General features: G+C 44.0%; 1 protein-coding gene across 1 annotated transcript in view; it reads right to left on the bottom strand.

Moving 5' to 3' along the window:
- Positions 1-18,935, bottom strand: part of LOC111982249 (protein kinase C alpha type) — a 222,442-nt gene that overhangs the window by 135,910 nt on the left and 67,597 nt on the right. The window contains exon 3 of the mRNA XM_024013793.2: positions 4,051-4,133. Coding sequence (XP_023869561.1) covers positions 4,051-4,133 — 83 coding nt within the window. The remainder of the gene's footprint in view (positions 1-4,050; positions 4,134-18,935) is intronic.

Below are 18,935 nucleotides of genomic sequence, written 5' to 3'. Positions count from 1 at the left end.
GACAAGGGAATCTAGACCAGGAAATCCATGCATTATTAATAGTGATGGAGAAAAAAATMTGATAGTTACATATCGGGATATTATTTCTGACGATATATCGTGACAATATCGCAATGTTATTTTTGTGTTAGTTGGCTGTACCTGCACCAACATGTTTCCTTCATAGTTTGTTCCCCATCTTCTTTTTAAATAGGGAACCAATCTGTTTTTAGCACTTATTTCCATGACTGATCAAAACTCTTTTATTCACGGCTCTCTCTTGTCTCTCTGCAGCAGACATATGGTGAGCATCGAATAAAATCACAGTCTCGAATCGCAATACATATAGAATCGTGAGAATGGCAATACATTTCGCCAAATAAGTATTGCGATATCGTACTGTGAGGTTCCTGGCAATTCCCAGCCCTAATTATTAATCAAGCTTGTTCTGCAAAACACTACACATACTAGCCAAGCCTCTGTTGGCAACAAAGAGCAGAGTGGCCAAATGAAACCATTTTGAAGCAGTTAATTGCACTAATCTAGCGAATTGATCCACATCGTTACTCCGGGAAAACACGGCCCCATAGCTCAAGTGGAAAGGGTGGTATTTGGAGATTGCTTGACGCGAGCGCAATAGTTTTTCATTAGACCTTTACAGTACACTTTGCTTTAGGAACCTATTCTTCAGTATGTTCGCTTTTCCACATTGCTGAAGTGCCCTAAGTCAGACAGAGTCAGGGTGAGGGTACCAAATGGCACCCTATTCCCTATTTAGTGCACTACTTTTGACCAGAGCCCTGTGGAAAGTAGTGCACAATATAGGCAATAGGGTCCCATTTYGGACAGCACCATGGTTTATGCTCCTAGTATTCACCCTTTATTTTGGATTCTGCCCACCTAGCAATTAGGTTGCTAGGGGAAACTGCACATAGAGCTAACATGTGCAGTGAATCTATCCTGGCTGGGCAATTCACATTGCAATAGCTCCTTGTGTGGTGAGCAAATATCCTGTATTACAACCGCCAATATCCCCCTGCATTACAACCGCCAATATCRRCCTGCATTGTACATCCTTCCCTGCGTCCCAAATGGCACCCTATTCCCTATATAGTYCACTAATGGGTCCTGTTCAAAAGTAGTACACCATATAGGCAATAGGGTTCTATTTGGGATGCGTATCCCATGTGGAATGGGCTAAATTATTAAGATGTGGGTTTTTCACGAGGCTAACGTTGGCTAGCGGCAGTCATTATGGCTACATTAGCAGACTCAATAAAACACACACTTTTTGTTTGGATGCATTCTGTAAGCCCATGAACCAGACACATTTCAGTAGGAACAGTGCTTTTCTTACATTACGTAACTCAACAATCTGTTACTGTAATGCTGAGAAATGTGGCCACAGATGACACATTTGCTAATAACATATCTGATAGGATGCAGTTGCCCTAGATCTAAAGTCACTATGTTCTTCACAAGTTGAAGTTTGGGGGTTGGTAAGCTTGTTCCTAGATCTGTGCCTAATAAATCCATAAAGTTGGATTACTATAATTGACATGAACATATATTTGTAACGCTGACAAAATGGGGAGTTACCTGCTGCCCTTATCATTATAACCCCTCTAAGCCCCACTAGCGAAGAAAATCACTTAGCACAGGGGTGTCAAACTCATTCCATGGAAGGCCTCGCTCAGGGTATTCCCAAACTCGGTCCTCGGGACCCCAAGGGGTGCTTGTTTAGTTTTTTGCCCAAGCACTACACAGCTGATTCAAATAATCAACTAATCATCAAGCTTTGATCATTTGAATCAGCTGTGTTACATCATGCCCAAACCGGTTCACCACCATCCCCCACACCAAACGTGATCACGACACACAGGTGGAAATATCAAAACAAACTCTGTATCAATTATATTAATTTGGGGACCGGTCGAAAAGCATTAAACATTTATGGAAATGTATCTAGCTAGCTTGCAGTCTACGATCAGCTCCTTTGCCTTGCTCACATTGAGGGAGAGGTTGTTGTCCTGGCACCACATTGCCAGTTCTCTTACCTCCTCCCTATAGGCCGTCTCATCGTTGTTGGTGATCAGGCCTACCACTGTTGTGTCGTCAGCAAACTTAATGATGGTGTTGGAGTCATGTTTGGCCATGCAGTCGTGGGTGAACAGGGAATACAGGAGGGGACTAAGTACACACCCCTGAGGGGCCCCAATGTTAAGGATGAACGTGGCAGATGTGTTGTTGCCTACTCTTACCACCTGGGGGCGACCCGTCAGGAAGTCCACAATCCAGTTACAGAGGGAGGTATTTAGTCCCAGAGTCCTTAGCTTGGTGATGAGCTTCATGGGCACTATGGTGTTGAACGCTGAGCTGTAGTCAATGAACAGCATTCTCACATAGGTGTTCCTTTTGTCTAGGTGAGAAAGGGTWGTGTGGAGTGTGATTGAGATTGCGTCATCTGTGGATCTGTTGGGGCGGTATGCGAATTGGAGTGMGTCTAGGGTGTCCGGGAGGATGRTGTTGATGTGAGCCATGACCAGCKTTTCAAAGCACTTCATGGCTACCAACGTGAGTACCACGGTGAGGTAATCATTTTAGGCAGGTTACCTTCGCTTCCTTGGGCACAGGGACTATGGTTGCCTGCTGGAAACATGTAGGCATTACAGACTCGGTTAGGGAGAGTTTGAAAATGTCAGTGAAGACACTTGACAGTTGGTCTGCGCATGCTTGGAGTACACGTCCTGATAAMCCGTCTGGCCCAGCGGCTTTGTGAATGTTGACCTGTTTAAAGGTTTAGTTCACATCGGCTACCGAGAGCGTTATCACACAGTCATCCAGAACAGCTGGTGCTCTCGTGCATGCTTCAGTGTTGCTTGCCTCGAAGCGAGCATAAAAGGATATTTAGCTTGTCTAGTAGGCTCGCGTCACTGGGCAGCTCGRGTCTGGGTTTCCCTTTGTAATCTGTAATAGTTTTCAAGCCCTGCCACATCCAACGAGCTTCAGAGCCGGTGTAGTAGGATTCAATCTTAATCCTGTATTGACGCTTTGCTTGTTTGATGGTTCGTCTGAGGGCATAGCGGGATTTCCTCACCGCCAAGTATGACACTGGTGTGGGTTGTCATGTATTTAGACTACTGGGGTCAATCAAAAGTCTTAATCATGGGGGATCTCCCCCATGTCCCAGCTCTTAACAGGGAGTAAACGAGTGTACACATCTGAGTGCTTTGGAGTGGACCTGGAAGTGTCCTCGAGTGACAATGACTSGGACAAAGTGACCCTTCGGGAAYATAAAATMAGMTATATTGAGGTGAAACGAGGTAAGCTGGCCATCAGCTGATATGATTCATCCAGAGCCCTGTCCTGGACACGGTGTTCATTATCCGACCCCCCGCCAGAGTGAGAGATTAAAGCAGATGTGTCCAAAGTCACTGAATTTAAAGTGACCGGTTGCGTTCATTAGGGATCAAATTGAGAAAATTACACACTGAAACGGGGAGTCATTTTTGTTTATTTCCGTTTCAAAACGCACCATTTTAAAATGGAAAGTTATTGTCAGGTGTTTGAAAGTAGAGTACAGAGCCAACTTCTTTATGATACCAAACCAAAGAACTCTGCCGAAATTAAATTCCTACAACTTCAAGCCAAAAACACTAGCCTGACTGGCCTCCCAATACACAGAGCAAGGTGATGTATGATACTACAGCTTTGGGCCTCCACACACAATGATCTCTTGTCAAACAAGGAGCAGACTCATTCTTCTTCCTTAATGGTCAGCCCCGGTGAAKGAGACAAGGACGTATGGTCCGTCGTCCTGCAAGGCTGTCACTTTGAGAGTAACCATATACTTAGCCTGCYTCCCAAAATGCACCCTATACCAACATAGCTATACACTATATGGTAATAGGGTGCCATTTGGGACGCAGCCTTAGAAGAGATGTGCCTTGGCGGTGCCCRCTTTCGCTAGTGGTGCGTTTTGGGAGGGGTACATTGACAGAAGCTTAGGGACCCTAAGAGTGGAGAGGCGGTGAGAACATGAGGGGTAGAGGGTGGGGTACGGCTACTTACGTCTGTGTCTGGACCCTTATCCGCACCGGGGCAGCAGAACGTGACAAACTCATGGCACCTCTTGTGGACCACGAAACAGCAAACTGCAGAGAGAGAGAGAGAGAGAGAGAGAGAGAGAGAAGAAGAGTGAGACAAGTTGATCTGTTTTACTGTATCATAGCTTTAGCAGATCTAAATTAGCCTGAAGTCTTGCAAGACATAGAACAGACACCACCAAGAGCAGAGGGGGGGGAAAACAAGGTCTGGCTAATCATCTCTCCAGATGGTTTGTACAGCCTACGGCAGCCAAAGTACTGTACCACTACCTCCTCACTGTCTCGCAGGCCTTACAGGCGCACACACAACGGCACGGCATTCTCACAGCCTCATTGAGTACACCCAGTGTGTGGCTACACTAGCACCACATTGGAAACCGAGCTGAGCTCAGACACTGGAGYATAATAGTGGTGGTGGAGCTGAGTGTATTGGCTGCTTGAATAATAGATAGTCTCTGAAGGCTCTGTCTTTTAGCTTGGCTACAGATTGCTGTCTTTTAGCCTATAGATCTCTCAGAATTGTAGCTATATCTTTTGTATCTCTTTCCATCTCTCCAAACTATAGTTTACTGAACAAAAATGTAAACTCAACATGTAAAGTGTTGGTCCCATGTTTCATGAGCTGAAATAAAAATATTACAYAAATGTTCCATATGCACAAAAAGCTTATTTCTCTAAAATGTTGGCCTCAAATTTGTTTACATCCCTGTTAGTGAGCATTTCTCCTTTGCCAAGACAATCCATCCACCTGATAGGTCTGGCATATCAAGAAGCTGATTAAACAGCATGATCATTACATAGGGGACCATAAAAGGCCATTCTGAAACATGCAGTTTTGTCACACAACACCAGAGATGTCTCAAGTTTTAAGGAAGTGTGCAATTGGCATGCTGATTGCAGAAATGTACACCAGAGCAGTTGCCAAAGAATTGAATGTTAATTGCTCTACCATAAGCCACCTCCAACGTCGTTTTAGAGAATTTGGCAGTACGCCCAACCGGCCTCACAACCACGTGTAACCACGCCAGCCCAGGACCTCCACATCTGGCTTCTTCACCTGCGGGATCGTCTGAGACCAGCCGCCCGGAGAGCGGATGAAACTGAGGAGTATTTCTGTCTGTAATAAATCCCTTTTGTTGGGAAAAATGAATTCTGAATGGCTGGGCCTGGCTCCCAAGTTGGTGGGCCTATGCCCTCACAGGCCCACCCATGGCTGCGCCCCTGCCCAGTCATGTGAAATCCATAGATTAGGGCCTAATGAATTTCAATTGACTGATTTCCTTATGATCTGTAACTCAGTAAAATTGTTGCATTTATACTTTCGTTCAGTACATATCTCTATATCCCTGGCTCTCACAGGCCCAACCAAACTCAATTGCCTTCTGTGCTGTTAGCTCTATACTAAATGAATAGCATTGACGTTCAATAGTATTGATGTTCAGAGATGCACCGCAGTTAACAGCTACCACTAGTAATTGTTTGACCTTTTCATGACCCAATTACTCAATATCAACATGTTGGCTACATTATAGTAGCAGACGGTGAGAGGGTGGGTAGCAATGTACTAAAGACTTTTTTTTACATCATTATCACAGTTTCTGTAGTAGCAATTTTCACTAAATTCTAAGTAGAAGGGTGCAATGTGCCCACTCAAAGCTAAGCTTCTTTTAGCTTTCAAACCAACATATAGGCCTACTGACCAACGAAACCAGCCTAGRGGAGTATCGGCTGGGCCTACATTTATTCAGGAAGTCTGATCTGGCTGAAACACAGTAAGCATCAAGGCCAAACGTCTCACGTTCACATCAACATTAACGATGGCCAAATTAATATCAACAACCCCGGCCCATCTCACCCCTGACATACCGGCTTGTCCAGACCAGTCAATACCCCCGCGAGACCACAACCCATAACTCGTATTACCACAGCCGTCACGCCGTAAATCCAAATGATTAATAACTAACTGCCATAAGTCTGCAGTACAGCCGGCAAATGGTCTGAAGCATCCATTTACTCCGATAGATCGTTACGAGCTGCCACATGACGCCACAGAGTGCTATAAGCGAGTCAACAGTGAGTATGGTCGCAACAAACCAACACGCAATTAAAATGATCGCTCAAATTCTATCCCCCATTCGCAATTATTTGGTTTCTGAATCACGGCACGTAACGATATACAGTAGGTAGACAATTCTAATTTGCGTGGCACAACTTGCTGTGAGGCCGAGAAGGAAGACAGTGCACTGTCAGGCCCCGGCAGTCAGAGAGATGTACAGCGGTCTGTAATCTCTAATAAATGCGGAGGGAAGGAAGAGGTGAACTACGGTCTCTCTGCGGCATTGAAAACGTCCATAATAATGAGACCCACTAGACAAGCTAAAGTCTCGCAGCAGTTCAGTCGACGTCTATTCTATTTCAGTGCTCCCACACTGCTCTGAGAAGTGCCTTTATTGTATGTATTTTTAGGACCACTTTAGAGGAACCTGCTGCTCCAGAAGAAATTGGGTCATTCTGAACAATAGGGAACATTGCAGTTCAGCTAAAAACTTGACCCAACCTATAACCTGCCCTGAAGTGATTGTTTCTTTATTAGAGTTTCTGGAAGGGGCCACTTTCCWCGCTAGTGGTTGAAAGAGAAAGGTCAAAGGGCGGAAGGCTGAAGATGGAAGASGTTACGGCTGCGTGTCCATGGATTCAGGCCCTAGTGTCCTTATTAGAGGGGATATCTGCRGGTGAAACTAGACCCACTGTTCTCCTACAGGCCGAAAGGAGCACTTAGGGCTTCACCACTGCTCCATCACCACCGCCATGTTGGAGCAACAGTTTCATTAGGGGCCTAAAGAACAGACAAGCCTTAATGCAACTGCACTGTTGCKATAGGTTAATGGGATCCACTTTGTAGACTTGTAAATACAGTGGGACTGTATTGAGTGACGATTAAAATCTAATAGCAGGACCTTATTAATCAGGGTTTCACGGTTCTATGAGAAAGGATGAGCTGAGCATGCAATGGCTGATCTTGGATCAGTGAAACTCTCAATGGCTGTGAATCACTATACAGTTCCTGGATCAGGAGCAATGTGGACAAAGTGGTGGATTTGCAGGACTGCACTTGGATCAGAACAAGAAGTACAGTTAAAGGGATAGTTCAAGCAAATTACAAAATGTCACATTGGTTTCCTTACCCTGTAAGCAGTCTATGGACAAGGTATGACAGCAAGCCATGCTTTGGGTTTATTTCCCTGGCACTGTTTCCAAATGCTAATGATTTGTGGCACAAATCCCATCCTGGTAGCGTTATTAGTCCTGGTAGCGTTATTAGTCCTGGTAGCGTTATTAGTCTAGGTAGCGTTATTAGGATCCTGTGAGCGTTATTAGTCGCTAGGTAGCGTTATTGTCCTGGTACGTTATTAGTCCTGGTAGCCGTTATTAGTCAGTAGGTTAGCGTATTAGTCCTGGTAGCGTTATTAGTCCTAGGTGCGTTATTAGTCCTGGTAGCGTTATAGTCCGGAGTTAGCGTTATTGTCTCAGGGTTTAGCTGTTGCGTTATTAGTCCTGTAGCGTTATTAGTTCCGGTAGCGTTTGTAGTCCTAGGTAGCGTTAATAGTCCTGGTTAGCGTTATTAGTCTGGGTAGCGTTAATTAGTCCTGTGCTTTTTTAGTTCGGTAGTATTAGTCCTGGTAGCGTTATTAGTCTCGAGCGTTATTAGGTCCTGGAGCGTTGATTAGTCCTGGAACGTTATTAGTTCCTGGTAGCGTTATTTAGTCCTGTTAGCGGTATTAGTTCGTACGATTATCTGTAGCGTTATATGTGTTCTTAGTCGTGCGTGTATTAGTAGGCGTATTAGTCCGGTTGGTTTGTCAGCGTTATTAGTCCATGGTAGCGTTATTATCCTTAGCGATTAGGGTGCGTTATTAGTCGACATTGCTGTGCGTTTATTAGTCCTAGTTAGCGGGTATTAGTCCTGGGCTAGCGTATTAGTCCTGGTGCGTTATTAGTCCTCGGTAGCTTATTAGGCTCCTGTAGCTTATGTAGTCTAGGGGTAGCGTTTTAGTCCTGGTAGCGTTATTAGTCCTAGGTTAAGCATTATGAGTCCAGGTAGCGTTATTAGGTTCCGGTAGCGTTATTAGTCCTGTAGCGTTATTAGTCCCGGTAGCGTTATTAGTCCTGGTAGCGTTATTAGTCCTGGTAGCGTTATTAGTCCTGGTAGCGTTATTAGTCCTGGTAGCGTTATTAGCATGTTTTGTGCAACATGTCCAAACCCTCCGAAAGCATCTCAAATTGGTTGTGAAGCTCAACAAAGTCACTTGAACATGATGCGCGAAAAATGTTTATATCTGTACTGTGACTCGGATGGGAGTCACGGTACCAATATTATAATTTTGAGCATTTGGAAACAGTGCCAGGGAAACTTAACCAAAGCATGGATTGATGTCAAACCTTGTCCATAGACTGCTTACAGGGTAAGGAAATCAACATGCAATATCTTTAATTTGGGTGATCTATCCCTTTAACAACGGTAAACATCACTTTTAGGCTGTAGCTGGAACAGAAATAACGGCGTCAAAAAGATAGCAAGACTWTGTACGACTTGGTGAGGTTTCAAAAGGCTTTGCTTTCTAATGGAAAAGGAGAAGTAAGTGAGCCGGTGAAAACGGCATTAGAAGAGCAGAGAGAAAATGTCATGTTGACTTTTAATGAAGGGTCTCACTGTGATCTAATTATTTCACACTGAGGGCACCATGAATTATGGAGGGGCCACAGTGTAATGTGGATTTTACAATAAATACTTATTACATCTTCAAATACCCCTCCGGCAGCAGAACAAGGGATTATTCCCTGAATGATAATGTCTCTTTCCCTGCCGTTGTTCCTGACTCAAATCAAACCATGCTCATGTCATGGCGAATGGTTGCAATTCAAAATACGTTCGTTTCTGTCATTCACGGCTGTGGAATGAGGATTGAGATGGATTCGAGAATGGGAATGTGTTTGGGATCTGGAATAAGTGATCAAGATATGTAGACATCAGCGCATTGACTTGATGATGAAGTATGTGTCAGAATATGTGTCAAAATAATACGATTGCGGGGGGCGAGGGATTTTTAGAAATCGCAAGCAAGGCATCCCATTGCCGGCTCTCACCACAGGCTGTTCAACGTCACTTCGGCTRAGTCACTCTACTGTTAATGATCATGAACTGTTTAGAACAGTTAGCTGCGTATGAGGAACATGAAAACACAGATGTTGAAAACTGCCAGTACGAGGCAGCATGTTTTTTGTTGTTGGTCTATGTACTTTTAGTTAGAACATTGGGTGAGCTTGACCATGACAAGCGTAATTGCAATAATTATATTGATTTACAATAAGCACCCTTTAAGTTGCACAAAGGTGCTGGTTCTAATGGTGAGGTGAGCCTCTAAATACAAGTATATTGAACTTCAGCTAAAGGCCTGATAGTCACTTCTGTGTGTCTCAGTGTCTCTCGGTTATGGTGTGAAGTGCTCTTGAGAGGCGAACAAGAGAAGGTGTTTAAGAGCAGAGTGCCCTGCCTCTAACCCGACTCTGTCAGGTCTTCCATGTCACGCCAAAGAGACTGAGGAGAAGTCAAGGACAGGGGAGTAGGACAGTCAGTCACCACACCAGGGAGAGAGGGAGTCTGGAGACYACCTCCAATCGATGTGGCAGTGAATCAACCTCGACCCAGACATGGATAGTCCGAGGGTGGGTGGAGGAGAGAGGGGATAGGAGGGAAGTCACATTGATAGAATGCTGCTTGCATCATAAACCAACCAGAGAAGCCATAAATAAGGAAACTACCAAAACGCTGAAACACTAGGCACAATAATGCAGAGCACTCAGCTAAATGGGACCTAAAAATCGTTTTTCAAATCATACAGTAACTCTAAGAGAACCAAATTGGTTATATTTTATTTAGTGCGGTGCGTATTATGGACTCAAGTGCCTATTATCTGTAATAATTTGCATTGCAATACGGCGAAACCACGACCATTACGACAATAACGACAACGATTATGATCACCATAGCAACAATAACGATGACGACACAAATGATGGTGATAATAATAATTATGATGAAAGTAAGGATAATAATGATGGGAATAATAAAACTATGATGATGATGATGATGAAGGCTGTCAGCGGTTAGGTTATAATAACATCATAAACTCACAGATCCAGAAGTGGAAGGGGTGACAATGTTTCCCCAAATCTGCTCCTCTCTGATATAGTATAAACCATGGCCTGAGTGGATGACAGAAGGAGTAACCATCCTTCATGTTAAGTAACGTCGTGGAGGAGCTCTAAAACTGGAGAAATAAATTCATTCAGACATTATTGTGTTGTGTGATTTATTCCCCCTCAAGCCTGGCCAACTCCAATCTTTCTGTTTTAAATGGGAAACAAAACTGTTGTGGAGAAGAAGCGATAGGTTATAGATTTGGCTTGGCCATCTTAGTGGTTGTAATAGTGTAGATGAATTAATAAGTGTCTGTTAWCCGCATAAATCTGTCTGATCGGTGCTTTCAGATCATACTTAAAAAAGGTCCAATGCAGCCTTTTTCTATCGCAATATCAGATAACTTCTGGGTAACAATTAAGTACCTTACTGTGATTATTTTGGACTATTTGAAAACAATCAAAAATAGCTTTTTCGCAAAGTGCATTTCTCAATAAATTATTTTGCTAGGATTGTCTGGGAGTGGTCTGAGTGGGGAAGGGAAAACTGAAAACTGTTATTGGCAGAGAGGTTTGGAACTTTCTTTCMTATTGGTCTATTAACWAATTTTTCGCCTGGTGTTCTCACCAGGCAGGCCAAAAATCCATCCCACCAAAACAGGCTGACATTTCAGKCGCTTTTCTTTCCAAACAGCTCTTACACGACAAGYGCATTATCATCYTTTTCACAATATCACAGTATTATTCCAACATCATAGTGTGGAAATATATATATAAAAAAACAGGAAATCACGTTTTTGACTGCATGGGGCCTTTAATTCTCGATCAAGGTTGTAACAATGATTTATGTTGGAGAGATCCAGTCTCCCTCCAGCTATTTTCTGCATCAACACTCATAATGCATATCACTCTGTATGTTCAGCTTCTTAATGAAAACCTATAATCTACTGTGGGATGAAGTCATACTCACTGAGAATCATGAATTTCCACTAGTCTTACTTTACAACATAATATATCAACATAAATGACATACTACTCCCTCTTATGGACCGCAGTATGTATTTAATCAGATATCTCCCAAACAGATTTCTCAGCAGCTTGTTCGATGGGTAATTACAATAAAACAATAAAGCCCTCTATCAGTATGTGGGATGTAGCTTTCCCTAGTTTTCATCTGCAATAAAACTCTTTGGCGTTTGGGTCATAAAGCTGAAATAGTAGGTCTGTTAGAGCGAAGCATAGCTTCAGTCGTGGCTTTTACAACCCAGAACTACTGCAGCTTCCTCTTACCTAGGCATCATACAACCCATACAATATGCATCATACAACCCATACAATACGCATCATTACAACCCATACAATACGCATCATACAACCCATACAATACGCATCATACAACCCATACAATATGCATCATATAACATGGACGGTAGGGCATAACCATTCGTGGCAGGCTAAGCCTGGTTATGGCATACTATACAACTCCATTGTCGTGAAGTGTTCGAGTGGGCTTGACTATAATATTGCTTATGTGATGGTCATCAAGCATCGACTGATGTGAATGCGCTTACATGTGTCATGTCATTCAGTGTGAACTCCATGAATGGGGTTTAGGCTTGTCATGTCAGGTTTATGACGTCATGTCATTACTCATTCAGAGACGTAAGGGTTCCTGCACAGCGTTCCCGAGTGGCGCAGCGGTCTAAGGCACTGCATCTCAGTGCAAGAGGCGTCACTACAGACACCCTGGTCCCCGAATCCAGACTGTATCACAACCAGCCGTGATTGGGAGTCCCGTAGGGCGGCGCACAATTGGCCCAGCGTCATCCGGGTTTGGCCGGTGTAGGCCGTCATCGTAAATAAGAATTTGTTCTTAACTGACTTGCCTACTTAATTAAAGGTTAATTAAAAGAAATACAAATAAAACCAACTAGCTTCCTGTTTGATGCTCTGTTTGCAGCCACTGTGAAAGGATTTAGATTTGTCATGTCAGGTTTGTCATTACTCATTCAGATGTACAGTAAGGGCTCCTAATTCCAGCTCAGTGTTAACCAACTAGCTCCCTATACWGTACAATGCTCGCCCTCTCCACCCACTGTACTGAAAAATCTGTGTCGTGTTTATTATGGCAAACTGTTGCACAATGTTTTCTTCCGCTTCGTGCCTACTGAACACAGCCCTGGTGGAGGTTAGTAGGGTGGGAACTGTGATTAATCTCAYAGCAGCTTAGTTTAAAGTCACTGGAGACTCAGCTGGGGCTAGCAGAGGTTTCGTGAGGGAAATGGAGGAAGAAACTGCTACATTTTCCCCCTAAATGTAATTCCCCCTAAGAMGAGGCTAGTAAGTCTTCTGCTCAGGGGAATTCCTCAGTGCCTGGTGGTGAGTAGAGAAGAGAGAGGAAAGGAGTTTAATCTGATTTCAAAGGAGGCTTTAGGAGGCTTGGGTAGGGGTTTAGTCACACTTGGGTGATCTGGGCTGGGTGAGAGAGTCACTTTTTTCTTGTGCACCAAGAAAGACAAGAGAGACAAATGGACACACTCACATCCACAGCTGTGTCCCTGTAGGGTTCATATGTGTTCTGTAACTGGACCACACACATAACAGACAGTTAACCCTTTACACTCATGYAAATGGGCCTATATGGATAGGGCTAGATTKAAATGTTTCCAACAGAAGTAATATGAAAAGCAMARGCATAACCATGGTAGCAATTGAAAGAGAACAGTTTGGAGATTATGGGGAAATMATTGGCTCAAYAGGTGAGGACACAACCGTTCACCTGACAACTGAATCCAAACATTACGCTGTTGATTTGATGTGCATTTTACATTTACTGTACATTTTTCGCCGCATTTGTTGATGACGAAATCTGAAAATACTCTGGATACATTCAGCAACATGAGAAGACTATTCCTGGAGAAATGTGGGGTAGGTGCAACATAAGACCAAAAAAATTAAGTGTGCACAGTTTGAAGCAATTTCAAAAGAAGAGTCATCAACTTTAAGGTACTTTTTTTGAGCTCTCCTACAGTAGCCGTTGAGGAACACAACTCCGCATCCTCGTCATCACACAAATCACCGTTGTTGTTTACACAATCCAAAAAAACTGTCCATTATAAATTGCAATCTGGATCAGGTGAGCATGATTTGAAAGCTTGTTCTATTGCCAACACGACTACCTAAGTTATGAAGTAAGATGCCAGTCAAAACCCATACAGCGCTGGGAAGCGCAGAGCCAGAGCTCTGACGTCATGTATAGCATGTTATTGTGCAGCCACTGTGCTCAAATTTAGGCTCTTATTAGCCATTTTCAACCCGTATTCAGGTACGGATGTAAAGGACTACACACATGCATACTGTACACACACATAAWCATCAACACTACAAGTGCTGTTGAAACTCAACAAGTGGTCACGGTTATTTGAGTGCCTTTACAAGTTAACAGCYTATACCACATTATCGCTAGTTGAGTACAGCTCAAAACATAGCCCTGTTTGGAAGGCTCTTGTCCTGTACAGCCAGTGTCTACTGCCTTGAAAAGACCAAGCCAAGGGGAGAGAGGGAGGGGCCCCTTCGTGCAGGGAAAGGGTCGTCTGTTTCCAAGGGAACAAGCACAGTAAYGGCAATAATGACAGTATCTTTAATTTCTTATGATTATATCTCCCAAGCTCCATCAGTAGCCCAGGGTGGAAGGGCGAGAACAGGTGTGTTCCTGCGCGCGCGCGAGAGTCTGCCTGCGTGTATGTGCATGAATGCACGTGTGTGATTATTGCCCTGTCATCAGTGTTCTGTCTTCACAAAGAGGAGACATGGACCTCCTGTTGCACTATGGGTATTATAGAGCCCATGGTTACAATCCCTGCACCACCAGGACAGTGGTGCAGGTAAGGGATTTTCACTTGACAGGGAACACGACTCAGTCTTTTCAAAACCATGAAGGACACTCCACTCAATACACACATTTGAGCTGAAAGGAAGACATCATCCATTGGGAATTGAGACCATCTCTTGAACACCCTTTCTGCATTGCACTGGTCCTTGCGGTCATCCATATCACCAATAGTTACTCAGTCAAGGAGACCTAATGACTTTAGCTACCCTTTTTGTTCCATTGATACCTTTTTTGTTCCCCCACCGCTTCTCCTTCACCCAAATCCAGACAYCTGATGTTCTGAAAGAGTTGCYAAATCTGGAGKCCTACAAATCAGCTGGGCTAGACAATCTGGACCCTCTCTTTCTAAAATTYTCAGCCAAAATTGTTGCAACCCCAATTACTAGCCTGTTCAACCTCTCTTTTGTATCGTCTGAGATCCCTAAGGATTGGAAAGCTCCTCCTTCTTCAAAGGGGGAGACACTCTAGACCCAAACTGTTACAGACCTATATCCATTCTAAAATCATCGAAAGCCAAGTTATCAAACAGATCACCGACCATTTCGAATCCCACCGTACCTTCTCCACTATGCAATCTGGTTTCCCAGCTGGTCATGGGTGCACCTCAGCCACACTCAAGGTGCTAAACGATATCATAACCACTAACGATAAGAGACGGTACTGTGCAGCCATCTTCATCGACCTGGCCAAGACTTTTCGACTCTGTCAATCACCGTATTCTTATCTTATCAGCCTTGGTTTCTCAAATGACTGCCTCGCGTGGTTCACCAACTACTTCTCAGATAGAGTTCAGTGTGTCAAATCGGAGGGCCTGTTGTCCGGACCTCTGGCAGTCTATGGGGGTACCACAGGGTTAAATTCTCGGGCCGACTCTTTTCTCTGTATACATCAATGATGTCGCTCTTGCTGCTGGTGATTCTCTGATCCACCTCTACGCAGAAGACACCATTCTGTATACTTCTGGCCCTTCTTTGGACACTGTGTTAACAAACCTCCAGATGAGCTTCAATGCAATACAGCACTCCTTCCGTGGCCTCCAACTGCTTTTAAATGCTAGTAAAACTAAGTGCATGCTCTTCAACCGATTGCTGCCCGCACCCTCCCGTCTGACTAGCATCACTACTCTGGACGTTTCTGACTTAGAATATGTGGACATCTACAAATACCTAGGTGTCTGGTTAGACTGTAAACTCTACTTCCAGACTCACATTAAGCATATCCAATCCAAAATTAAATCTAGAATCGGCCTCCTATTTCGCAACAAAGCCTCCTTCACTCATGCTGCCAAACATACCGTCGTAAAACTGACTATCCTACCGATCCTTGACTTCGGCGATTTCATTTATAAAATAGCCTCCAACACTCTACTCTGCAAATTGGGTGTAGTCTATCACAGTGCCATCCGTCTTGTCACCAAAGCCCCATATACTACCCACCACTGCGACCTGTATGCTCTCGTTGGCTGGCCCTCACTACATATTCGTCACCAAACAAACCCACTGGCTTCAGGTTATTGATAAGTCTACGCTAGGTAAAGCCCCGCCTTATCTCAGCTCAGTGGTCACCATAGCAACACCCACCCGTAGCACGCGCTCCAGCAGGTATATCTCACTGGTCACCCCCAAAGCCAACACTTATCACTGAAGCTGGAGTCTTATCTCTCCCTCTCTAAGCATCAGCTGTTAGAACAGCGTACCGATCACTGTACCTGTACACAGCCCATCTGTAAATAGCACACCCAACTACCTCATCCCCATARTGTTACTTATCCTCTGACTATTTTGCACCCCAGTATCTCTACTTGCACATCTATCACTCCAGTGTTAATGCTAAATTGTAATAATTTCGCCTCTATATTGCCTTAATTCCCTACTCTTCTACATTTGCACACACTGTACATAGATTTTTCTATTGTGTTATTGACTGTACATTTGTTTATGTGTAACTCTGTTGTTGTTTTTGGCACACTGCTTTGCTTTATCTTGGCCAGGTCGCAGTTGTAAATGAGAACTTGTTCTCAACTGGCCTACCTGGTTAAATAAATGTGAAATATTTTTTATTTTAATACACTCTTAAATACACTCTTCCTGGTCAGCCTTAGCTTTGGTTGTGTCATTGTTTTCTGGGAGTAATTGTTGGAGTGCAGGTTCTGCATTCAAAGTGCCAATTACCTTCTATTGACTAAATCCCCGCAGTATTCAACAGATGATTAGGGGTCTTACAGGCTTGGCACACAATGGAAGTTTGCGGAGCGCAGATGACACCAGTTATAATCAGAGCTCGATGGAGAACAGACAGAGGTCTACAGGCTTGACCTGTAACGGAGGTGTCTGGAATGGTGTCAACACGTTGTTATTGGCTCTCAAAAGAGAACCCTCACAGAATGGAGYTTGGCGAGAAACACTGTTGACACTCTTTACATTGGCCACTTACYGAAGGCGATCGGAGGCATGACACAGCTTTGAGCATGACACAAAATGGAGGTTGGCCGGAACTCAATCGACACTCTACAGTCCATATGGCCACGTCAGAGGCTTGACACAGAATGGAGGTCTCCGGAAGGCAGTCGCTGCTTGTTACACAATGAGCACTTATTGGGGATGGAAACTGTAGGAAGGAACACTGGCAGGGGGCACTTGGAGGCGGGGCTAGAGGCAATAATCATCTGCCCATTCAAACGGGAGCCAATGGCATCAAAGGCCAAGGTAACAATGATGCCAAGGTAACAATGGCGTCAAGGGGAGAAGCTGAACCAGGTTGATATCCGGCTTTTATGAGGATCCATTAATCATTGATAATTATGAGGGACTGGGTCACTGGGAAAGCGTTATAGTAGCCTTCATAAAGGACTCCGATGTGACTCTTCATGGTACAGTTTATGATGTAGCAAAGATACCCAGGCTTCGTTTCACAGCAACAGGTATTGAGCCACTATGCCAATGGAATACACTCACTAAAATCATTGAATAGGGACATGGCCTCGATTCATTTTTCTATTTTCTTTTTCTCCAGATGGTATAGCTGTGTGAGATCATTACCTATCCATCAACTATCCCGTGGATTYCAATTCAATTATGCAACAAATAATGTCTTTCACAGGTAATGCCACTCACAGTATTGCTGTAGGAATAGCGGAATAGGAGGAAGACTCAATTTCCCCAGGCAATTATTCAGGAGTATTTGAATTCATTATCTGTTGTTGATTGAACCAAGCCAACCTTGTCTAGAAAATAGATTTGTTTGGGTTAAGTGAAGCTGTTCACAAACCTGAACGCGTGATGGTTTGGATCTGATTGGTTTTTGAGTGTGTGTGTGTGTGTGTGTGTGTGTGTGTGTGTGTGTGTGGNGTGTGTGTGTGTGTGTGTGTGTGTGTGTGTGTGTGTGTGTGGAGGAGATTATCTTGACCGTGTTCATATGTGTGTGTGTGTGTGTGTGTGTGTGTAATGCTTTTGACCGTGTTTACTACCTTCCTTTGAGGTGATAAACACCCTTTCACACTCCTGACCTCACTGCAGCCCTTTGAAGACGTCAGACAGCATTTCTGAATAGCAAACGGATTTGTGACATTATTCAACAGATAATGGAGATCTGACAAAGATCTTAAAATCAGTATAGAGATACCTGTGAGCTTGGTTACATTCAAACTGAAAGTTATTTTATTACTCCTGGAAATGTGTTCATTACATTAATGCTACAAGTTTGCGCATTACATTAATGCTACACATTCGCCCACTACACAGTTCTCTTCAATTATCCATGCAGAATAAAGACAGAATGCAGCGGTTCCCAAACTAGGGTTTGTGACCCCATGTGGGGTCACCTGATAATAAAATAGGGAAGTGGGAGAATTACCTAAATCCTTAGCAGTCTACACACAATACCCCATAATGACAAAGCYATTACYGGTTATTAGAATTTAACAAAGTTGTACAACATTTAAACAGAAATAGCTTATTTACATAAGTATTCAGACACTCTGCTATGAGACTCAAAATTGAGCTCAGGTGCATCCTGTTTCCATTGATCATKCTTGAGATGTTTRTACAACTTGATTGGAGTCCACCTGTGGGAAATTCAATTGATTGGACATGATTTGGAAACACACACACGTCTATATAAAGGTAAGGGAGAAGGGCCTTGGTCAGGGAGGTGACCAAGAACCCGATGYTCACTCTCACAGAGCTCTAGAATTATTCTGTGGAGATGGGACAAGCTTCCAGAAGGACAACCAACTCTGCAGCACTACACCAATCAGTGCTTTATGATAGAATGGCCAGGCGGAAGCCACTCCTCAGTAAAAGGCACATGACAGCCCACTTGGAGTTTGCCAAAAGGCACCTAAAGACTCTGACCATGAGAAACAAGATTCTCTGGTCTGATGACACCAAGATTCAACTCTTTGGCCTGAATGCCAAGCGTCACATCTGGAGGAAACCTGGCACCATCCCTACGGTGAAGCATGGTGGTGGCAGCATCGTGATGTGGGGGTGTTTTCCAGCGGCAGGGACTAGAAGAGTAGTCAGGATTGAGGGAAAGATGAACGGAGAAAAGTACAGAGAGATCCTTGATTAAAACCTGCTCCAGAGCGCTCAGGACTTCAGACTGAGGTGAATGTTCACCTTCCAACAGGACAACGACCCGAAGCACACAGCCAAGACAACGCAGGAGTGGCTTCGGGACAAGTCTCAATGTCCTTGAGTGGCCCAGCCAGAGCCCGAACTTGAACCCGATCGAACATCTCTGGAGAGACCTGAAAATAG

This window comes from Salvelinus sp. IW2-2015, linkage group LG21, assembly GCF_002910315.2.
Source record: "Salvelinus sp. IW2-2015 linkage group LG21, ASM291031v2, whole genome shotgun sequence".
In the NCBI taxonomy this organism is placed as follows: domain Eukaryota; kingdom Metazoa; phylum Chordata; class Actinopteri; order Salmoniformes; family Salmonidae; genus Salvelinus; species Salvelinus sp. IW2-2015.
Note: the sequence above shows the minus strand (reverse complement) of the source record. Positions and strands in the feature narration are given on the sequence as shown.